The sequence below is a fragment of the Jaculus jaculus genome, chromosome X (assembly GCF_020740685.1).
Source record: "Jaculus jaculus isolate mJacJac1 chromosome X, mJacJac1.mat.Y.cur, whole genome shotgun sequence".
NCBI lineage: Eukaryota > Metazoa > Chordata > Mammalia > Rodentia > Dipodidae > Jaculus > Jaculus jaculus.
The window spans coordinates 76,712,353-76,737,782 of NC_059125.1; the positions used below are offsets into that span (position 1 = coordinate 76,712,353).

Genomic DNA, 25,430 nt, shown 5'->3' on the forward strand with positions numbered 1-25,430 from the left:
TCGTGAGACTTCAAATGATAAATTATATTGGGAAACATCACAACAAATTTAAAATATGCTGCATTTTACTCAGTGACTACTTTACATAAGTTAAAGATTTCACTTGATAGTAGAATCATAGTCATGGCTACTTGAAAGGGTACGTTCCAGCCACAGAATTAAAATCATCAAATTTGACCTTATTTTTGCCTTTACTTTCCTCAATATTTCATTTCTTCTTTCTCTGTCACCATGCTTTGCAGGTAGCTAGCAACCAGTCCTTTATGGTTATAGCTTTTACAGTTGAAAAGCTATTTAACTTTAAAGTAGCCCATAAACAAAGACTAGGGTGGCATATTCTTTTCCATCAGGTTACTGCTGAGATTGACACTTGCATGTGGTTCCTTGTCACTTGTGATATTCAGTTTGACTAATTGTTTCTCAAATAGTTAGAAGAACTCATGGGCAAATTGGTTAGCAGACTTTCCCAGATTCTTCACAGTCATGTATCCCCTTATAGAGCTTTTATTTTGAAGGCTGGAAAGACACCCTGAAATATTGGCCTCTTTTCTCTTTGAACCTGGAATGCCAAACATATTTTAATTCCTCTGAGCCTCAAAAGTATTTTAATCTACGTCTTCTATCCTCAGGATATTAAAATTTTGATTTATTCCAGAGAACAGTTAAGTGTTCTGTTATTATTTTCTCTCCTTTGACTTATGTTTGTGATTGGGAAGGACTAAAAGGGTTAGGCATGGAAGAATGAGAATTAAGAACTATGAAGGGGGTAGTAAATGGCACTAAATAAACTTCTGACAAGCAAATAAAGTAAAAGAAAGAAGAGAAAGAGGATATCCTAATTTTTTGCATGGCTTTTTAAAGGAAAAGTAGATTCAAGAGGATCTCAAATTCTGAGTAGCTGTCAGTTTGCAGCACAGACAGTGCTTAATCTTGCTGATTGACAAGTCTCTTTCTAGAGGCTAGTGGGATATAAGAACCATATATTATCTTTGAATAAAGATTAAATGTTTGAGGTATGTTAACATAGACCTGTTGTATATATGATATTTCTTTAAACCTTCTTTATTACTTCTGAAAACATAAGCTAATCTATTGATTTGGATGCCCCAAGTTCTCATTAAAATCACTGAAGTTTGTGGAGAGGCTTAGAAAAATCTACTGTGTAAAGGCTTTTGATAAATGATGGGAAGCTGTCACCTCAAAAATTTTTATTCTTTTTTTTCCAAATCATTACAAGATGAAGACACTGATAGACAGTTTGTTCTTGTGGTAAGAAATGGCACATTGAAGTAATTATTTGGATGCTTTAGGAAATAAGACACAATACATTCAACTTTTACAGTGATAATCTGTAAACATGAGGCAAAACATAATTTGAGAAGGCATTTGTTTTCTAGAAAAGTGCTTGATAAATTAAATGGTATAATTTTTTTTCCCACATCTGGGAACTGGGTATGAAAGCATCACTAAGGAGATGCTATAATTTTGAGACTAAAATGATTTCATAGAAGTATGAATTCTTATTTGATCTAGCATTTTAATGTTTACAACCAGTATAAGAAGAACAGGATTGTGGAGTTAGATAATGTTTGGTTCAAATATTTTCCTCCTCCTTATTTACTGTTTGGTCTTGCCCATGGGTCTTGCCCGTGGTAATGAATCTATCCTGTTCTTCCTTTATTATTTTAGAAGGACCATAATTGCTCTTTCATTTTTAGCAGAATTTTTTATGATTAAAGGAAATAATGAATGCAAATTTTATTTTTAAATGTTTGACATATATATTAGTGTACCATGAATAACTATCTCACATATTGGCTACCACATGACAGTTGAACTGTTATATCTTATAGAAAATGTTCACTCAAAATGATGGGACTTGTGCTCACTTCCACAGCACATATACTAATATTGGAATAATACAGAGAAGATTAGAGTGTCCCTTGTGCAAGCATGACATGCATATTTTTGAAGCATTCTATATATTTTTTAAATGATGGGAGTTGAAATAAGTACTTTTTATTATTTATAAATATTAGTGAATTTTTCCCAATTTTGTGTGCTCTTTCATAATAATTAATTTTTGAACTCCCTTTCATGTTTTTGTAAATCTATTGTATCTATCATATGGTAGTGGTAGTTACAGTTGAAGAAAATCTGTTTACCACTAATGCTGTGGTGTCAGATCATAAGGTAGGAGTTTGTTTTACTAAATTTTACTAAATGTTAAAGTAATATATAACTATTAAAGCTTCAAGAAGAAAGCCAATTCATTTCAATCATGATATCACCTAAAACTGACATATTACATAAAAGCTGAACAATGCCAAATGGACTTGGCAGAGATCAAAAGACAAACCTATTTCTTTTCTTTCATCTTCAGTGTTCCATTTCCTAGGAGTATGACCTTAGTCCAACATATATTAAAGTTGGGTTTTGATCTCAACCCCTTTTGGGTTAAATAGAAGTCAATCTTTAAATTTTTCTTCCAGAGACAATCACTCTATTGTATTTTAATATTCCAGTAGTGCGTGAGTAAATAAGATTCTCTGATATATGTGATAGAAGACTTGTTAAATGGGACAATCATTTTTGTGTCAGGGACAAAAATCAAAAGGAAGCATTCTTCAGAAGCTATTAACTGGAAAAAAAATATATCTCCAGGTCAGTAGAAACATGTTAACTGGTCAGTCTGCTGCCTCTTTAGGTCTTTGAAGAAAATACCCTGTAATTTTATAACAGGTTGCTCTTTATTTTTAGTGTAATTTTCTCCTCACCTGTCGAAACTCTTCCATGATTAATTAGGGGAAAATAGTTCTTTGAATTTTAATATTTAGAAAGACCAAAAACTTGTTTGAAATGATTGTGTACATCCTGGGAATAGTATATAATTTAATTCTTTATGTCATTGAAGAAATAAAGTATAGAAAAAGTTTCAAAACACATGAATTGAAAAAGAAAACATTTTTTTTTGTGATTTCACTTTATGTAAGTCAGCATTCTATTTCTTATCACCTTTATTAAACCCAAGTTTCATAGAATGGCAAGCCATTATTTATCAAATAATGATTTCTTTACCTCTGGAGCAATATTCTAGTTCTTTCTGAAAGTACAAAATTGTGGAAGACTGAGTAGCCTTCGCAGCTTTGGTTTGAGGTGGGAAGGTGAGGCTTTCCTATAAATATAATTGTGTTACCTGGTAGAAAGTGATGATTGTTCATATGTATATGTCTAGGTAATATCCTGTAAAATTTCAAAGAAAGCAAACATTTGCATTTGTTAAGCAAAAATTTGAAGGTGGAATTTAAAGTATTGTTGTAAAGATTGCTTAGGCCCAGCATGGTGGTGCCCACCTTTAATCCCAGCACTCAGGAGACAGAGTTAGAAGGAACTCACGGTGAAATATATCTTTGTGAAAATACCACTAATAAAAGCATGTAGCACATACTAGTGAGGGGGAAAGAGTTAGAGGATGGGAGATACTAAGGAAGCTCAAGTAGTGTAGGATTTATGAAAAAATTATCTTTTTAAAGCCATTGTATGCGCCTTAGACTTGGGATGTACCTTTGAACAAATACTGCTTAAAATCTGCTTCAGAAAATTCTGGCTATGATGCAATTACTAGTAACCACAATTCAAACATAAACAGAAAACCCATAATTTATGTGTAATATGACTCTATTATGGGGCAATTTATTTATTTTCTGTGTGTGAATGTGTGTTTCTGTATGTGTGTGCATGCACTTGTGTTTAGGTATGTGTGTGTATGTTTGTGTGTGTTATATGCACATGAACTTGAAGGTTATGGAAGGCCAAAAGTGTCCTTCTCTACTGCTCATTCCCATTTCCCTGAGATAGAGTATCTCTCTGAAACTGGAGGTGCAGATTTAGTCAACCCCTATGTCCCAATGATTCTCTATGCTCTTGCTCCCTACTAGACTTGGGATACAGGTATGTGTGGCTATGCCTAGTTGTTTATGTGGGTAGTGAGGAATCAAACTCAGAGAATCTCAAGCCCTCAAGCTTACTGGGCAAGTGAACCACTGAGCCACCTCCTAAGCCCTTTTGTGGTATTTTACAAAGTTTTTTTTTATACTTTTAATTTAATTACAGTGAACTAAATGTAACTAATTTATATTTTACTTTCTGTTTTAATTATTACTTTTAACAACATATTTTGTATGCATATATTATATGTTGGTACACTCTTTTCTCTTGCCCCTTCCCCCATTCCACTGGGGACCCTCCTCAGTGGGGTTGCAGGTATTCCATATGGGGTTGTGGCTTTTGTGTTGTGGGAGCAGTAGTTTGTTATTTTTCTGGGAGGGAATGCCTCTGGGTATTATGTCTCAATCTGTCAATTTATGGCTCTTAAAATCTTTCTGCTTCCTCCTCTGCAAAATTCCCTGAGCCATAGTGGGTGAGTTTTAAGTCCATTTCAGTTTTGTTTTATTAGAAAGTACTAGGACCAGAGATGCATCATGACTTGTTTCAAACAAAAGTAAAAATAAAGACCCTGTGTTTTTGGCAAAAAGTTAAATGGGTTTTGTTACATGGATCTTCAGTAGATAGAATGATGCTATAGAACATTATGATATTATAATTTGACTCTGGAAAGCCCAAGAATTATGTCATTCTGCTTGATCAAGTTACTGTATTCTTCCTGGAAGGAGAGACTCTAAATAATGTCATGGATCTATGATAATAAAATGGGGAAGGGCACAAATCAACTGAAAAGAAGAAAAACTAGTAGAACATGGTTTAGCCAAATATGATAATTTTCTTTCTTCATTTATTGGCTGTGTACATAAACAATCATAATAAAGAACCTCATTGATCCATTTGAGTTAGTGTGTCCTTTTAGCAAACTAAAATGATCAGTCACAAATAAAAAAGATGGTTTGTATCTCTTTCTGACTTTATTGTAAAGAAGACTGTGACAGAGTTCTGGAAAACAGAATGATTGTGCTACGTTGTAAATCACCTAATCATATACTAGCTCTACACAGTGTCCTTCTTAGTGGTATGTGTGTAATGGCATACTCTTCTACATCTAATTTATGTTCTTATCGAGATTTACATTGGGATCTACTAGGCATACAACTACTAGTTTAATAATCATCTACCCAAGGAAGATTATAATTGGAAGGTTCCTAACAGTTATCTTGAAACTTCTTGTAATACTATCAGAAGGCTCAAATAAATCAACTTTAAAGACGTAGGAATAAATAAAACGTGTATAAGTTCTACTAGAAGAGTTCATGTAGCTAAAAATTTCTTAGAAAAAAAATGCTTTATTGAAAGTTACATGCAAGATAATTGATCATTCTCTTAATATTAAGTACAAAAATCTAGGACACTCTCAATTTAAAATGATATCAACAATGACATGTATACCTGATTATTACCCAACTAAATATTCAAATATAGGAAATAAAAGAACTAAACATTTGAATTTGCATTTTCATATCACTTACAAGCATAATTACTGCATCACTGCTCAGAATTTGATTCCTGCAGTTCTATTATTTTAGAGCTAATAATAGGTATTCTATCCTATGTTTAAGAAGCTGATGATAAAATATAGCATATAAAAAACTTTTCAGGCCTGGAGAGATGGCTTAGAGATTAAATGCTTTCTTGTGAAGCCTAAGGATCCCAGTTCGAGGCTCAATTCCCCAGGACCCACATGAGCCAGATGCACTAGGGGGTTCATGTGTCTGGAGTTCCTTTGCAGTGTCTGGAGGCCCTGGCGCGCCCATTCTTTCTCTCACTCCTCCCTTTTTTCCCTGTCACTTTCAAATAAATATACACAACACCAACAACAAGAAAGCTTTCAAATTCTTTATTGAAGAAATTTGAAAACCAGGGATAGTGACTCACACCTGTAATCCCAACAAATGAGAGGCTGAGGCAGGAAGAGTCCTATGAGTTCACAGCCAGCCTAGGATACACATAGAGCTTAAGGACAACATGGGCTTCGAGAATGAGATCCTGTCTCAAAAAGCCAAAAAAGAAAAAGAATGAAAAAAAGAAAGAAAAAAAAAGGAAACCAATAAAGGTGAAGGAGAAAAAAAAGGAAAAAAAATTAAGCAATGAAATTTGGAATACCTGGATTTAAGCTGTATGTTGAATATTATTAGCATATTAGCTTCTCTTTGACATCACAAAATTTACTCAGTGTTTGTGCTTCATAGTCCTCTTATCTAAAACAGATTATCATTCTCCTCTTGAAAATTTTGTCGAAATTAATTGAGTTAATAAGCATAAGAAACACAAAAGAGTATGTTTATAGGTAATTGCTAGAGAATTTTTTTTTTAATTCTCACAAACAAAGTGTGGTCTAACTTTGCTTTTGCATTATTCCTCTTCTGGTTAGTCGCCTTTAGAAAGAGTTTATCATGATGAGGTGGTGGAGTGATTAAGGCGATAGATTGCTAAAAAGAGCCTGTTTTTCAAATGTTTTGTGGAACATCAAGTGCAATATGACATAGATTAAAAATGTTGATAAAACAGGTTTTGTATGTTACTACTTTCTTGCTTATGTTGTTTAAAAACAGATGTGATAGGAATATTTGTAAAGATTACTAGACTTTGAATCTTTTAAATGCCTGTTTCTTTCAATAGGGTCTGCAAGAAAAATGCACAGTTGCTTAGCAACTGGGAATTTTGTGAGACATTTAAGGCTGTGGAACAGTAATTTGTGCAAAAAAGCAACCAGTCTTCTCTTGAGCCCAGGTTTGGTTGCCCTCTCCAGTGCTGTGCTGTTTGCATTGCCAACCTTCCTAATTGTCATTTGCCTGTCTGGCTCTATTCTGAACTGAAACTTCATGGTCTTAGTGTACTTCACCCATCCATCTGTCATTTGTGTAGGGCTAGTTGGACATTATTGCAGATTGATTGTATCGTCTCTTTTTTTCATTTCTTTGTTATTAGATATGGACTTATTTTGTTTGTAAACATCACATGGTGGTACCATCCTTTCCTCCCTACTCTGACTTCAGTCCCCTCTTAATACCTATCTGTAACTCAACCAAATCAATTTTCTTCTGCCCATAGCATTTGATGGCTAAATTCATGTTCTATCTACTGTTGTGGGAAATTCATATAGTTATATTTTGTCAACCTTTATGTCTCATAAAATTGAGCTAATTCTCTTTAATGTTGTGTGTATTAATACTACTGTCAAGAAGAGCCATATTTAGTCTTTAACTACTTACACATGATTTTTGTCTGCTTTTTTATTCCCAGATACATATGGCTTTCCACGAGTTATTTTTTTAGGGTTCAAACTTTTTTTTTTTTTTTTTTCTGAGCACAGTTCAGCACCACCTGAAAATGAACTTGAACGCTACCTCTTCCTGGAGAGATTAGTAGCTTCCCAATTGATTTTTAGTGAATTTCAAAACTTCTCTACTCTGTTCAATGTGGCATACATCTCACATTAACACTTCATACCAACAAATGTTTTATTATTCATGTTTTAGTACAACATACTTGCACCAGAGTAGCATTATATGCAAATAACAAATAAGTCAATGCACAGTTCTTGAGGAGTAGATTGAACGAATCTGGCAGATGTAAATTACTGGTCATTTTTGGAAGTATATTACTTATTGGAATGTCTCAACTGTTAATTTAATTAAATGCTATTTTAAGTACGAAACCATATTACAATGAACTGACTCACCATTTCATTTAATTAACTGTAAACCTCAAGATTTGATTACACATAGTGCTTTAGATAATTTATTTGTTCACAGTTTTGATATAAAAGCTTTCAAGCTAATATGAAGTGATGAGCACAGTATAATTAATTTGGAAACTAAAACATTTTCAAATTTTCTTACTTTTGTTAGATCACTTTTGATAACCCAAGTCACAACTTTTGTGGCTTTTGCCTTGTTTTATTATATGCAATTTTAGTTTAATGACTATAAATATACCAAATTACTAAATCTTATTCTTTGCTAGTTGTGATAAGGAATATAAGAATCCTTTCTTGGGCTGGAGAAATGGCTTAGCGGTTAAGTGCTTGCCTGTGAAGCCTAAGGACCCCGGTTCGAGGCTCGGTTCCCCAGGTCCCACATTAGCCAGATGCACAAGGGGGCGCACGCGTCTGGAGTTCGTTTGCAGAGGCTGGAAGCCCTGGCGCGCCCATTCTTTCTCTCTCCCTCTATCTGTCTTTCTCTCTGTGTCTGTCAAAAGAAAAAAAAAGAATCCTTTCTTTTAGAGCATATGTGGATAATAAAGAGTACAGATGATTCAGAAAAAATCTAAAACACAAAATATCTCAATAGAATCAATGTTTCTCAAAGGATTTTTAGGGCAATCTAGTTCAACATTGTAACTTTGCATGTGAGTAAATTGAAGCACAAAAAAATTATATACCACACTTTATCCCTTATTTTGTCTAATGACCCATGTGACCGAGATCCACTTTAGAGGATGGTAAAAAAAGAAGTTAAAATCAGCATTATGGATGTGGGGATTAATGGACAAAGCATTTTGTTGAAAAGACATGAGATGAGAGTTCTTTTTGCCCTACTACTGAATGGTTATATTAAGCCCCTACCTCAGTCCTGTTCTTTAGGACTTAGAGTTTTTCACCTATAAAATTGAAAGGTCACTTTAGATATTCTTTCTTGAATACTCTAAGCCTGAAGTAGGGCCTGGCATACTAATGAGACATAAGAATTGTCAATCAAATGCACACATACACAGACATACATAGAGATTCATTTAGGTTAAGAAGAGGGCAAAGAAAACTGTATTAGAAAAACTAGATATCCACTGACAGTGGAAATTGGACTCTTCACTAAATACAAAGAAGAAACAATTTCAATTCAGTTAAACTTAAAACCACTTACTATAAGAAACATAGGGTAATATAAAACTTAAAACACAATCTGCAGGCCCACACATCTCCTACAAGAAAACAGGAAAAAATCTTCTTGGCATTTGCTTTGGCAAATGATTTCTTGGACATGACACCATAAGCACAGGCCACAAAGCCGAGTGGACAAGTGTGACTACATCAAATGAAAATCCTCCTAAACAGAAAAGGCAATTAATCAAAATAGAGAAAAGAAAACTGATAAAATGGGGGAACATATTTTAAAACCATATATATAATCAAAGGCTAATGTTCAGAACATACGTGGAATTTTACAGCTCAAGTATAAAGGGTAGCAACAACTGGTGAATATACATCCCCTCAAAATGAAATTAAGATCACAAATGAGTGTTTTCATATCTATTTTAATTATAGTACTTTCTATAATATCCAAGACAGAGAAGTAATCTAAATGTTCATCATTAAATGTGTGGATAAAGAAAATTTGGTCTATTTATACTATATACAATGGAAGATTATTCATCTTTGTTTATAAAATACAAAATTGTGAAACATTGTTGGAGTCAGAGCATAGTATGCTAGGAGAAATAATCAATGCAGTGGATATATATTGCATATTAGTTATATGCTTAATATAAGATATTCAAAGATAGAAGCTGAGTAAATTATGCTAAAGGAGTGAAAGACAATGAAACAGACATCTGTTAGTCATAATGTACAAAACATTGCATATTTTCAAGCCTGGATATATGAGATTATATATTTGAATTTTTGCAAGGATAGATTTTATGTTGTATATTTGCAAAGGCAAATTAATAAAGTAGATTAGAGTGACATTACTGAGGTGATTATATAGATTTTTGGAATAGATCTTGTTGGTAGTCTTCTTGGTGTGTGTTTACTTCCAAACTAATCAAATTGTATATATTTTGTACCTGTATCTTTTTGCATGTCTACCATACTTTAGTGAAATGTTTTTCAAGGAAAGAAATACAAATTAAATGATTTTATGTTTGTTAAGAATAAGGCAGAATGAGTATAGAGTGGTGTGTGTATATGTTATACAGTCAATAACAATGACTATACATTTATCCAATAATTAAGCTTGTCCAATAGAGGTAGAAAGTATTGAAGTTAAAGAAATAAATGTTCAAATATGAACATGTGTAAAATATGTATGTTTTCTCAGAAATACTAAATCTCTTCATCTCCAAATCTATTTCAATGATTTAAATATATGTACTTTATTGTAAAGGAGATATTTTTAGATTCAGTGACTAAAATAACAACTTTTTTCAAAGATATATATCTATATATCTACCTTTAATTATAGTACTTTGGTTTTTAAAAACATCTTCATTTTATTGAGTTTCTCCTTGCTTGATATACATGGAAATTATGGTTTCCAAGTAAATATACTACTCATAATTTTAATTTATCTTTAGTCTATGTATTCTGTCTCTAAGACTTCATTTTGACTGTTGTGGCCAGGGTTATTTTTCCCCCTAAACTCCACCCATTGTATATTGAAAAGAATCTTGAAGATTGTGTCCCAATAGTTATATAAGAATGAGTTATTATGATAATATAAAATAAAACATGCCATTTTTATACTGTATTTTACACTTGAGTATGGTTTTTACAGAAAACACAGGTATTCTGACACTTTACTGAAGGCTAACCAAATGGGATTTCAGTGTTTTCTTTTAAGTATATAACATAAGGACCATGAGGCAATACAGAACATAAGAGCTATAGACAGAGTCTCTAAGCTTTGAGACAAGTTCAAGGAGATACAAAAAGGCAACTAACAATACATGACTACATGTGGTAAGTAAATTTTATTCTTTAGAGATTTTCATTAATTCAGTTTAGAGCCATTTTATGATTTTAACAGACATCTGCAACCCACATTAGGAAAACATGGGCCTTTGCTCCATATCTTCCCTATATACCTGATTTATGGAGAGGCCATGTTCCTTAACTGTAAAGTGAAGAATTTGAACTAGATAGCTCCTAAATTTTATTGCACCAATATTATAATTTTAACATAATTTTTAGTAGTTTAATACTACTTTCTCCAAAATCATATAGGTATAATTTGTTTAGAACAAAAAATGCATATTGGAACTTATATTTTATATGAATTACAAGTTTGTAAGGATACCTGTTCACCAATATGCTTAATTTCATTTTTTGTATAAACATTGGACTTGAAATTAATTGTCTATAAGTTCATTCAGAATATTTAACTTTCACTTTCTAAAGTTTTAAAACTCTTTTTATTTATTTACAAATAGAGAGAGAGAGGAAGAGAAAGGATCAGTGTGAGCTACAGAGACCCTTGTTACCACAAATGAACTTCAGATGCATGCACCACTTAATGCATCTGAATTTACATGGGCATTAGGGAATCAAACCTAGACCAGCCAACATCATAAGCAAGCACCTTTAAACACTAATCCATATGCCCAGCCCCATAACTTTTATTTTAATAGAATTAGAATCTAACCATCATCAGATATCTATCCTTTACAGTAAAAACAGTGAAGATGATTAATTAGATAAATATTGTAGTTGGGAACCAGTTCTGAGTAGCTTATATAGATTTAGGAAACTTTTTGATATATTTTTATTTGGCAACTAAACAGAGTACCTTTGTTTAAATCATTACTATCATTTTTCTGTCCTAGGGTGAACAAATCATTTGGGGTCCATGGAATTCAATGAAGATAAACTGGATAGGGCAACAAAACCTCTGGCACCATATTAAAAATGTGTAAATATTCATTATGGGCTTAAAAACTAAAATAATATTTCCCTAAATCATTTTTTCAACATTATTTGAAGAAAAGCTAATTTGGCGAAAATTTTTTCTCATTACAGTCTGCTCATGTATAGTAAAGAGTGGTAAAATTGAATCATAACTATTCTCCCCAATGTACTCAGTTAGATGTTCTAAGTTAAACTCTTTGGTTCATAATTTTTGTTAAGAATTCATCCTACATGTTAGAATCAAGATCCTCTAATGGAAATTATGTTTTATTTTTTGAACAACCAATACCTCACTCATGTCCTCAAACCACATTTAAAAATATTTTACTTTTATTTACTTACTTGAGAGAGAGAGAGAGAGAGAGAGAGAGAGAGAGAGAGAGACAGAGACAGAGACAGAGAGAGAGAAGAAGAAGCATAGAGAAAGAGAGAGAGACAGAGAGACAGAGAGAGAGAAGTGGGCAGATAGCAAACAAATTCTAGATGCATGCATCACCTTGTGCATCTGGTTTATGTGGATCCTGGCAAATTGAACATGGGTCTTTTGGCTTTGCAGATAAGAGCCTTAACTGCTAAGCAATCTCTTCAGACCTTGAATCACATTATTATGTTAGAACAAATCTCATTCAATTCTTAAATGCTACTTTAAAAAGACAAATGTGATATGAAAGAAGAAGGGAGACTGGGTGGGGAGGATACAAGGGACACAAGGGAATAGGAGGGCAAGTGGGGGGAGGGGGAGAATCATCTAAAATTAGTTTTAAATTATGATACCTAATTTTTTCTATGCTAATTTAAAAAATAGCAATATCCACCTCATTTTGGCCCATGAATGTATACTAAGAGAAAGAGTTTTAGACACTATCAAACATAACTAATTTTATTTCAATAGACTTTTTGGTGGGCCTTGTTGTACTGTGACTTAACCATATGACTTTAGTACCTATCATAAAAATGTATGTGCTTATGTATTTTTTTTGTAATAAAACCTGGCCTTAATTTCATAGGAGGAGTAATTTCAAATTTATATACTTAAATTTTTTATGTCCATCTATACCTTTTTATTATAATATGGAGTATTTTAAAATCTGTCTTGTACTAATGCAAAAATAATGTAATTATTCTACAAATGTTGCCTATAAAGGTAGAGTATCAGTTACTTAATTACTTTGGTGTATTAGTTATGAGTAGGGTAAAGGGCAAGGAGACTACCTAGTGCTTTACCCCGTTTCCTCCTCTCTCTAAGCAAGGCATTCCATCTTTTAGTAGTGATACTAACAATGTAAGTTGAAATGAACAATGCAACTATTGAGTGGTTTAAAATAATAATTTAGAACTCTTGCCAGACTGAGCCTGGTGTGGTGGCACACACCTTTAATCCCACCACTCAGGAGGCAGAGGTAAGAGGATCACCATGACTTTGAGGCCACCCTGAGACTACATAATGAATTCCAGGTCAGTCAAAAAATGAAAAAAACAAAAGTCTTGTCTGTTACAAGAACATACTAGAAAAAGTCTTTGATTATTTTCCTTTTATACAATCAATAATGATTTAACATAAAAAATGGAGTGAATATTTGTACCATGTGACCATTTGTTTTTATAAAATCTTATTATGATTAGCAACATATTTCATATGGATACATCATGTGTTGGTTATTTCTTTTCTCCAGTCCCTGCCCCCATTCCATTGGATACCCGCCTCATTGGGGTTGCAGGTATTCTCTATGGGGTTGTGGCTTATGCATTGTGGGAGCAGCAGTCAGTTATTTTTGGGGGAAGGTAATGTCTCTGGGCATGATGTCACAACCTGTGGCTCTTACAGTCTTTTTGCCCCCTCTTCTGCAAAATTCCCTGAGCCATGGTGGGTGAGGGAACCTCTGGATCTCTGCTTTGGTAGGTGTTGAATATACCCTCTCTGTCCTACACCCTGGTGCTGATTGTCAGGTTCAGCATGGAAGCTGACATATCCTGACAGGCAACTGAAGAATATAGGAATGGAAGGGTTTCTAGGGAGGGGAAGCAGTGGATGGAAAAACAAACACAAAACTAAATCCAAAATGAACTGGTACCATAGAAACCCTTTGCTCTTCGTGTATCTTCTCTATGCTTGAGTTGGTAGTCACACCAATATTCAGTCATTTTTAGATATGCAACATACTCATTGTAACATGAAGGTATTAGGAGACTTAAAGTTTTATTTTGAATCTATATGTATTCAATTTTAATTTATTTATGAGTTTAATTGTACATTGTACCATGGAATATATTCTTATTAAATAAATACATCTATATTTTAATGACATTAAGAAATGGTCATTTGAAAAGGATGATTCTGGTTTTAGGGCTAACGGCTGCAGCAATGGCTGAGGCAATGAAGTTGCAGAAGATGAAGCTTATGGCTATGAACAGTCTTCAGGGAAATGGAAGCCAAAATGGCACCGAATCAGAGCCTGATGACCTTAATTCTAACACAGGTGAGTGCTTCCAGTAGTCCCCCAAAGGTGATTCTGGCTATTTTATTGAGGTGGGAGGCAAGAACAACAGATATGGAAAACTTAATAATATGTTTAATTTGAATGTGAATGTGTACTTTAGAAAAATGCTAGAAAATCATTTCAGATTAGAATCCCATTTTATAAACAGCTATCTTGAGGTTTGTATCCCTTCCTTCTTCCTTTCTTTTTTTTTTTTTTTTTAAATTTAATTTATTAGTTTTCTTTTCAGTAAATACAGGCAGTTTGGTACCATTATTTAGGCTCATCTGTGATCTACCCCCTCCCATTAGACCCTCCTTATTATTGAAAATGGGTTGTGCATTGTGGAGTTAGCCCCCAGTTATTAGTATGATAAATGTCTCTGAAAATCATGACCCAACATGTAACTCTGACATTCTTTCCGCCCCCTCTTCCGCAAGATTTCCCTGAGCCATGTTGGGTTCATTTTTGGTCTGCTTCAGTGCTGAGGTGTTGGGGGCCTCTGAGGCTCTGGATCTCTGATTTGGTAGGAGTTGATTTTTCTCTGAATTGATCTCCTTCCCCTTTGTGCTGGTATCCAGTTCACAGGAAAACATCACCCTTGCTTATTTCGCCAGTTGTCCTTAGTTTCAGTTGGGCCCCTTCTGAGGTATGTTGGGGCAGCTCTCTTCTTAGGATCTGCATCTATCTGGAAAAGAGAAGCAGATTCTCCAACGGAGAGTGAGTTAGCACCCAGAAAATTGAGATAACACTTACTTTTTTGATAGACAGTTTGATAGGTGTAGGCCCTCTTATACCCCGTGATTGATGGTAGCTTGATATTGTAGAGTGGGCTTGTGTTTGGGTATGGTTCTGACTTGTTTCCCAGCTCCAGCTAAGGGTCTACTACACAGGGACACTCATTCACTGTTGGTGGGAATGCAGGATGGTACAACCACTTTGGAAAGCAATATGGAGACTCCTGAAAAAGCTGACTATAGAAATACCAACAGACCCAGTTATACCATTACTGGGCATGTACCCTAAAACCTTCAAACCAAAAGCCAGAGAGATTTGCTCAACCATGTTTGTAGCAGCTCAATTCGTAATAGCTAAAAGCTGGAATCAACCCAGATGTCCATCATTGGAAGAATGGATAACAAAGATGTGGTATATCTACACAATGGAATTCTATACAGCAGTAAGAAAAAACGACATAAAGAAATTTGAGGAAAAATGGTTGAACCTGGAACAGATCATTCTCAGCGAACTTACCCAATCACAGAAAAAAAATCGACACATAGTCTCACTCATCTGCAACACCTAACCTGAATTTTCCCAAGATGCCTTACATATCCAGCAAGTACCTCATGGACTAGACAATAAGATGGATGGGAGGGTGGGGAGGGAATCAAAGGGTGGAAAACAGTAATCCGGACCCAAACGGCAATGGTACCATAAAATTCTACTTCCTAAAAGACAGACCAAATGACTGAACCTTCACTAGTCCCTTACACGAAACACCTGAACCACAAGACACTGGAGAGGGTAGGATCAAGACTTACCTTCTTCCTTTCTTATTTATTATTTTATTTTTTTCAGGATCTGCTTACATAGCAGAGGCTAGCCTCTAGCTTACAATTTTACTTCCAAAACTACCTGACTCCTGGGCTCACAGGCATTTGCAACCATACATGTCACCCCTCTGTTGTCTTACTATAATGCAGTTAACCTGTCATACTTATTTATTCGCCATTGGAGTCTCTGTTAGAGGCTGCCCCATTACAGATACAATCTGGGCTTCTTACTCCAGGCAAGGTTTGGGTTCCATGTTGATTAGGTTCCAAGCTTTTAGGATGGAGAACCAACTCTAGGTAAATGTAGGTGCTGGCTGACTCCAGGCATCGAAGATAGAGGGTAAAAAGAAATATGCCGGGCTGGAGAGATGGCTTAGCGGTTAAGCGCTTGCCTGTGAAGCCTAAGGACCTCGGTTCGAAGCTCGGTTCCCCAGGTCCCACGTTAGCCAGATGCACAAGGGGGCGCACGCGTCTGGAGTTCGTTTGCAGAGGCTAGAAGCCCTGGCGTGCCCATTCTCTCTCTCCCTCTATCTGTCTTTCTCTCTGTGTCTGTCGCTCTCAAATAAATAAATAAAAATTTAAAAAAAAAAAGAAATATGCCAAAGATATGAGAAGTAAGGAAAGAAAGATTAATACAAAGGAGTGACACTTGGGGGATGATATATACTGTTACTTCCTACTAATTTCTTTTTCTACTTTATTTTGTGATACTTGTACCTTGACTTTAACATAAGATGACCTTCAGATCCCTTGTGGAAGTATGTGATTGCAACTACTAGTGTTTGTGGATAAATAAATATATAAATGAATAGATAAATAAGTAGTGAGGTATAATATCATATAAAAAAATAACCTGAGGCAACAAATGATGGTCTCAAGAGCCGCAGGATCCCAAGCTAACTATGCAGCTAAATTTAAAATCATCCAGTTAGCAGATTGGTGAAGTTTCTCTCTCTCTGCTTTCTAAGATCCTAGATTTTCAAGAACAGTCTGACTTTATTTTGGAGGGAAATGGTAAGCAGAATTAAAGAGAAAAAGTATTCAATGTAACCAGTGTGACAGGACTCTAAATTTATTATAGTATGGATATCATCATCTTAAGTTTCAATGTTCTCAGTGAATTACAGAATGAGGATTTCTCTAATACATTGTTCATAGTGTTTCATTTTGTATATCGTGTTTGTAGTTTATTAGGAAATAAATGGAAAGTGCATATATTAGTTGATTTATAATATCCAGAATCAAAACATAAATATTAAAATTACAATAAAGAGGAGAGAATGAAGAGATGGTTCTGTAGATACAGTGCTTGTAATATAAGAATGAGGATATGAGTTCAAATTCCCAGCAACTATATGAAATGCTAGGTATGAGGGTACATGCCTGTAATCCCTGCTCTGGAGAGGTGGGGACTGGTGATAACCTGCAACTCACTAATTACCTAGTGTAGCCCAGTCAATGAGCACTAAACTCACTAAGAGACCTTGTCTCAAATTATAAGGTGGAAAGCAATTAAGTAAGACCCTTACATTTGCCACTGGCCTTCATATGCATATACACACATGTGCATGCTCACACATTGGAACACTCATACATACACCCTACACACATGTATACATGCCAAAAAGACAAAAATTAGCACTATGCAACTAATGGCAACAATAACAACAAGGCTGAAGAGATGACTCAGCAGTTAATTGTTCTTGTTTACAAAGCCTGCAAACTAGTGTTTGATTCCTCAGAACCCATGTAATGCCAAATGCACAAAGTGACACATGTACCTAAAGTTACTTTGCAGTTTCAAGAGGTCCTGGTGTGTCCATTGCCTATTTTTCCTCTTTCTCCTTGCAAACAAAAATATTTTATAAAGTATAGCTACCAGTTACTATGCATAATGGTCTATCATGTTAACATGAAATTCTTGACAAAATCCCAAAAGAAGTGTATATAATGATATGATATAATTAATATAATATAATATATTATCAGTTTGGAGATCAAAAAACAGGGGATACACAGTGGTTTTGCTTTGCCCATGGTCATATTCCTTTTAAATTTAAGTCCTATATTATGATTTCACATTTGGTGGAGCCACATGTTTGCTGTTTAAGCATTCTACCTCCTCCTTGATGCTATATTTTAAAGGAATTTTGAATTGATCCAATTACTGTAATAAAAAAAAATCAAATGAAAATAAAATGAGATAACTGACTATCAGTTTCCCAATCCTAGTCTCTCAACTCATACTGGCTTTAATATCTTAAAGTGTATTTTTAAAAATATATACATTTTATTTATTTATTAGAGAGAGAGAGAGAGAGAGAGAGAGAGAGAGAGAGAGAGAGAGAGAGAAATAGGCAGAGATGGGCTGGAGAGATTGCTTAGCGGTTAAGCGCTTGCCTGTGAAGGCTAAGGACCCCAGTTCGAGGCTCGGTTCCCCAGGTCCCACGTTAGCCATATGCACAAGGGGGCACACGCGTCTGGAGTTCGTTTACAGTGGCTGGAAGCCCTCGCGTGCCCATTCTCTCTCTCTCCCTCTATCTGTCTTTCTCTCTGTGTCTGTCACTCTCAAATAAATAAATAAATAATGAACACAAAGTATTTAAAAAAAGAAATAGGCAGAGACAGAGAAAGAGAGAGAGAGATAATGGGCGTGCTAGGGTCTTTAGCCACTGCAAAGGAACTCTAGATGCATGTACCCCCTTGGGCATCTGGCTTACATGGGTCCTGGGTTGAACCTAGGTTTTTTGGCTTTGCAGACAAGAGCCTTTATTGCTAAGTCATCTCTCCGGCCCCTAAAGTGTCTTATACATGGCCAGTATATGCAAAAAGACTCTTGAAACTTAATGTTATGAAGGAACTTATTTAAATTTATATTTTTTATTAATTATTTTTGTACTCAGTGAATGCAATCAAATTGATACCATTGTTAGACTTACCCATGTACTAGCCCCTCCTCTTGGCCCCTCCTTGTGGAGGGATATGGGTCATGCATTGTAGAGTTAGCACCATAGATATGGGTAGGAGAAACATCTCTACATATCATGACCCAACGTGTGGCTCTGACATTCTTTCCCCCCCTTCTTCTGAAAAATTTCCCTGAGCCATGTTGGGTTCATTTTTGATCTGCTTCAGTGATGAGGTGTTGGGGGCCTCTAGGGCTCAGGCTGATTTGATAGGAGTTGATTTTTCTCTGTGTTGGTCTCCTTCCCCCTTGTGCTGGTACCAGGTTCACAAAGAAAAGTGTACCCTTGCTTATTTCACCAATTATTCTTAGTTTCAGCTGGGGCACTTTTGAGGTATGACAGGGTGGTTCTCTCCTTGGCATCTGTGTCTATCTGAAGAAGAGAAGCAGATTCTCCAACGGAGAGTAAAGTGAGCCCCAGATAAATGGGATAACCCTTATTTTTTAGAGAGAAAATAATAGGTATATGCCCTCTTATAGCCTATGATTGGTGGTAGATTGATAATGGAGAGTGGGCTCATGTTTGGATATGGTTCTGACCTGTTTCCCAGCTCCAGCTATGGGTCCTGTTCCACTGAGGGGATCAGCTAGCTAAATCAAGCACCTAACCTGAATCTACCCAAGATGCCAACATCCCTAGCAAGCATCTGGAGGTCTTGACAATAGGGTTGTTGGGGAGAGAGGGGAGGGCAAAGGAAGGAGTAGGAGATACAAATCTAGACCCAAATGGCAATGGTACCATAAAATTCTATATCCTGAAAGGCAGATTAAACGGTTGAACCTTCACCAGGCCCTTAAAAGGAACAACTGAGCCACAAGACACTGAAGAGGGTATGATGAAGACTGACCTTAATCTTCTACAGCTCTTCTCCCACCTCTCTCTCTCTCTCTCTCTCTCTCTCTCTCTCTCTCTCTCTCTCTTTCTCTATTCTCTCTTTTATATTAGTTTTATTTTTCTTCCTTTTCTTAATGGGCACTGACCTGTAACTCCCAGTACCAGCATGTGGCTATAATACACAATGAGCTTTTAACCAAGAGACACCTACAAGGTTTCCTAAAAGAAAGACAGATTTCTGTCAGAGTACTTGATGACCCATCAAAGGTTAGTGGTAAGACCCTACTACGGAAGACACCATATGTGGTTGACACATAAAATGGAATAACATGGCTGGAAGCTGGAAGAGAGCCAACTTACATGTATATAATAGTATCAGTACTGTTAGTACCCTGAGATATCTGAAACAGTGAAAACCCTGATATACTACAAAATGATAAATCACAATTTTATTAATCTGCAAGAACTCTATGTTTTTTGATGCTTTGGGGCCTCTAATCTCAACATTCATACTGACATCAAAGACTGAGCTTGTTTGACCATTTTCTTTTTTATTTTAGTTTTTTTATTGCCTTCCAAAAAGGGCAATAAGTTGATTATGTTGATAAGGGTGATCACAGTCAACAAAATTTATGGCCTAATTACTAGTTATTGGCCTGGTGTTCCTGAATGTTCATGGTTCAAGAAGAATAGTGAAATTCTATATTTAACTCAAAGCCAATCTGGTCCTCATACTTGACATTGAATATTATTACACAAAGGAAAAATAGGTTAATTGGTTAATAATATTCAATTAAATGGCTTGTGAATTATTAGTTTTTATTGATTGTGGACATACTTAGTATGGAAACACCGCATGTTGGCACCATCCTTTCCCTCACACTGCTTGTGTATTATTATATGTGGTAAACACTTTGAATGTTTCCATCATTTGCATGGCTACATAGAACTGAATATTGCATTATGATCTAATATAGTGCATTGAGATTTTTAGTGAAATTTTATTGGTTTATTTGAAGCAACTTACAAATAGCAACCTCTTCATGCAGGACAATTATGTGAATTAACTGTGAATTAACCACATACATAAATAACAAACCTGTGACTAGTTATCATCTCTAAGCCACTCCATAAGGTTAGAGTATATTTTATATTTATTAAATATTCACAATATATAAAATTACAACATTAAAGGGCAATATTTTGGTGTTCAAAGAAAAGAAGACAAAAAATCACTGGTTTTTAAATGTTTTTAATTTTTTTTTAAATTTATTTGAGAGTGACAGACACAGAGAGAAAGACAGATAGAGGGAGAGAGAGAGAATGGGCGCGCCAGGGCTTCCAGCCTCTGCAAACGAACTCCAGACGCGTGCGCCCCCTTGTGCATCTGGCTAACGTGGGACCTGGGGAACCGAGCCTTGAACCGGGGTCCTTAGGCTTCACAGGCAAGTGCTTAACCGCTAAGCCATCTCTCCAGCCCTTAAATGTTTTTGATATAGAAAACCAATTGAGACATGAATCAGTATGTAAGTGACTATAGTCTGAGATGGAATATGGTAAAGATACAAGAGGAAATAAGTACTAGAAAACTAGAGAGAATTTCTTCCTAGCAAAAGACAATCAAAAGAATTTACATTCAGGGTTTTCATTTGAACTGGTGTTTCAAGAATATTAAAGTGGGGCTGGAGGGATAGCTTAACAGCTAGGGCACTTTCCTGCGAAGGCCTAAGGACTGAGTTTCAATTCCCCAGTACCCACATAGGCCAGATGCAAAAGGTGGTACATGTTTCTAGAGTTCCTTTGCAATGGCTAGAGGCCCTGGTGTGTCCATTCTCTCTTTGTTATCTGCTCCTTTCTTGTCTGTCTCTCTCTTTCTAAAATAAATAAATAAACAAACAAATAAATAAATATTAAAAAATGTTAAAGTGAAAGTTAGAAATGGGATAGTGTTAAATTTCAAGTTATACTATACTATTGCCCTTGAAAAGTGTTTTCAAACAATGCTTCTCAAAGCTCTTAGCTAAGGTCTAAGAGTTGAATGAGAGTTGTGGATACAGCCTGAGGAAACATGTTTGTTCACTAAAAAGTTATTTCAATTCTTTGATTGCTTAATTACTTTTTTTTGGAAACAAGATATCACCCTGTATCAAAGCTGAGACTCACAGTACTTCAGCTCCTCCCTCAAAAATGTTGAAATTACATGCTTGTTTGACCTCACCTATAAGAAAGTTTCCATTAATTTTATTCTTAAGTTAATTCTAAAAGTAATATTTATAATTTTATTGAAAAAGTTTTTATCTTAAATTTTACAATTCTATGTGACTTGAGATAATTAAGTCAATTTAAATCATATTCCAAATGATGTTTGTAGAATAAGATACTGAACATTGTCTTTATTTTGTTCTGACCAATGTCCTGTTTCTAAGGTAGCTATCAGAGACAGGCCAGACAGGACCCTATCTGAAGAAATACTCTTAGCTTCTGTATTTTGTATAATTTCCTGCAAGCTTTTTCATTCTTGGTCCTATATTTTTGATTCAATTTTGAGGCCTACAAAACAAATGGCTCACTCAGAGTTCTAAAATTGCCTAATTATTGAAACCATAAAAATCATGCTAGACTCACAAATATTCCAAATGATAAAATACCATTTAGACTTTTTGATAATTTTTAACTATGAACTTAATGACTTATACCCAGATCTGTAATCAAGCTTAGTATTTCCTTTTTTCCCCTCACAGCAGCATTTGTTTTTATGAGGCACAACTCAAGATGTAAGTGAGCAATCACTTTTCACTCCATTTATTTGTGACAATCTGAACATTTTACCTGAAAGATATTATAACTCTTAAAAACCATTTTCACACTAAGATATGTGGCCAGGAAACATTAATAAAGGATATTTTTCTCAATTTTTAAAAGGTTCTATGCTCTTTTTAAATTATATTTTATTTATTTATGTTTTGGGGTTTTTTAATATTTTATTTTTATTTATTTGAAAGAGATAGAAAGAGACAGAGAAAGAGTGAGAATGGGTGCAAAGGGCCTTTAGCTGCTGCAAATGAACTCCCCATAAATGTGCATACTTGTGCATCTGGCTTTATGTGGCTCCTGTGGAATCAAACCTGAATCCTTTGGCTATGCAGGCAAGTGCCTTAACCAGTAAGTCATTTCTCCAGTCCTTTTTTGTTGTTATTGTTGTTTTGTTTTGTTTTGTTTTTGAGTTAGGATCTCGCTCTAGCTTAGGCTGATCTGAAACTCACTATGTAGTCATAGGCTGGCCTGGAACACAAGGTTTACCTATCATCACTTTTAAATGGATAATTTTTCTTTCTCTTAATATTACAGGTGAGCTTTTTTTTTTTTTTTTTTAAATCTCCTTTTATCCATTGGCCATTTGATTATGGGAATCCTGGCTTCAATTTGTTTCTGATAAGTTTTATTAAATATGGATTGAAATATCTTCTCTACACATGATCTCTATAGAAAAATGAATAAAAATGAAACATTTTTCTAAAGCATATGAGATCAATCACTGTGCTGTCTAATCCTCACAAGATAGAATTGAATCACACCAGGATCCACTGTTGCTTAAGAAAATTTCCAAATCTGTTGACAAGGCTACATCTTGAAATAAAGAGGAACATCAATGACCCCACTGAGGAGGACCCTCAGTGCAATGAGGGTGGGAAAGAGAGTATATAAAAGGATTACATGAGGGAAATGGGACAAATGCACAATATATTAATACAGTAAAGTTTGTAATTCCAACATGTTAAATAAAAGGAATGTCTACAAGACCTGCATTTAGCTGGAAGTTTTGACATAATGTGGGTAAAAGGGAAATATCTTTCTGGAAGTTGTGACACATCTTCCTATATCCTTTAAATTACATTTTTGGATGGTTCTGTAAGACCAGAAACAAGAAGAGGGAATAGATTTAATAACATTAGCTTTAAAACTGGAAAGAAATACAGGTATTAGAAGATTTCTAGGTAACAGCAGCATTGTCTCCTTCAAAGACCGACCTATAGTTTCTTTGATTCTTGATTTTGTTTAATAGCTTCTCTAATGGCTGCACCATGACTCTGCATCACGATTTCAGCATGACTAACAACCTGTTCGTGTTTCATTTAGCTCCAAATGAGAAATTCTGTCTTTTATTGTTTTAGGAAATTAGTCTGTGTATTATTGCTCCTGGAGCTTTTATAATTAATCACTAAAGGTTGTGGCTGTGGATGCTTTATGAGAAATAGATGCCTGAATGATTATAATTGTAGCTGTCAAATCAGAAATACAGTTGCACAGCAGAGGGTTCTTTTTGACTATAACAAAGACTTTACATTTTCCCATTTATTTGTAGAAATTCATTTTTTCACTTGTTTTTAACTGTGTTGCTTATTTCAGGAAGAATTCTGCACCATGACTTCCTCTAGAGGATCCAAGATATATAAATTGTTATCCTATAAATTCCTGCTTCTTCTAAATTTTGTGTTGGTTTACATTTTGTGGAGCAGATGTTGAAAATTTTACCTTTCATAAAAGGTAGTTGGTAATTAATAAAAACAAATCAAAGTATGCAGGGCTTATTAATTTTCCATGTGGAATTAGAAAATCCCAAGATTGCCTTATTTTTTATGCTGTACAAACATCTTATGAGTTATAGCACAAGTTGTTTCTAGAGAAGCAAGTGAAGCCTGATTGTTTTTATTAGCCACTGATGCCAAAACCTCTATTTCTACAAGAATTTTCTCATGCAATTGCAAGCTTTTACTACTCTAACCATCATTCTTCCATGCCAATTGCCTATTAAAAAGCAATGTAATCTAGAACAACCCATATTATTCTTCAACATCCTCCTAAAAACTTATTCCAAGTATAAGCAACTTCTGCTACTGCGCTCATGACAACTTTTATGCTTAAGTGCTTTTTCAAATTAAGTGTTGTTAAGGACAGTTTGCATAAAAGCAACTTAGAATTAAGCCTTACCAATTTAAATTCATGTGATCTTTCATGATAGGTTTTTAAAAATAACTTTCATTGGGTACTTTAGCATATGAACCTACTCTACATATTGTCTTGCTTTTGTATAGGTTATAAGGTTAACCAACTCTGGTACTCAGGCTTACACAGCAAGCACTTTATCCACTTAGCTATCTCCCCAGCAAAAACAATGATTCAAACTGGGCCAAGTAATAAAGAATTATAATTAATTTTATAAATCTTGTGAGGAAATTATTATTAATCAGTTATAATATACATACATAAGAATTAATTGGAGATTGAATTCATTCATGGAGCTTACAACAAGTATCAACATATTCTTCATTTCACAATGCTTATTGATAAATAAACATTTGACAAAGTCAGTAATAATTTGCTTATTACAATACAGGTGATGTGTCCCAAGGCTTTTTAAAATGTTTTTACTCACAATCACTTTTTGCCTTTGGGACCCTGCAAATAAAGGATATAGATTGTTTTAAGATTCAAACATATGCTTATAACAAATCATTAAAATATTTTAAATAATTCTTTGTGATACTTACATCATTTTTAAATAACATGTGCCTGATTTTTATATAAATAATTTAATCATGGATGAATATTTGATAAAGCAGGGAATAAAGCATCTTCAATGTTTTTTGGTGTTGATGAATATTTTGTTTTTAGAACATCAATGCTGGGAACACTGCTTCTCATAAGTATGTACTAGTATAAAATGGCAGAAGTATATTTTGGTCATTTCCAGAATTTGTTAGAAACTCTGAACAAAAAATATGCCTAAATTTATTTAATGATATTTTTATGAAACTCAAGTCAGCAACTCAAATAGTAAATTTTAAAATAAACTATCAAACGACAATGCAAGGATATACTAGGCTGGTATTTTACATGCTAAGGACATACAATGAAATCTTTGAGACTTAGTTTTCTATAATTAAAGCATTACACTTGTATGAGA

At 34.6% G+C, this 25,430-nt stretch overlaps 1 protein-coding gene and 1 non-coding gene across 6 annotated transcripts in view; both read left to right on the forward strand.

The window, feature by feature from the left end:
* The window catches only part of Dach2 (dachshund family transcription factor 2), a 556,554-nt gene that overhangs the window by 362,723 nt on the left and 168,401 nt on the right, over positions 1-25,430 (forward strand). For 4 of the 5 annotated variants that reach the window (XM_045140992.1, XM_045140993.1, XM_045140994.1 and 1 more), the window contains one exon: positions 13,978-14,109. The exons of the other annotated variant lie outside the window; for it this stretch is intronic. In XM_045140992.1, the coding sequence (XP_044996927.1) occupies positions 13,978-14,109 (132 nt within the window). The remainder of the gene's footprint in view (positions 1-13,977; positions 14,110-25,430) is intronic. 5 annotated transcript variants of the gene reach the window in all.
* LOC123456864 lies at positions 1,882-1,988 on the forward strand. Its single transcript, XR_006634737.1, has one exon. It is a non-coding gene; the product is annotated as a U6 spliceosomal RNA (small nuclear RNA).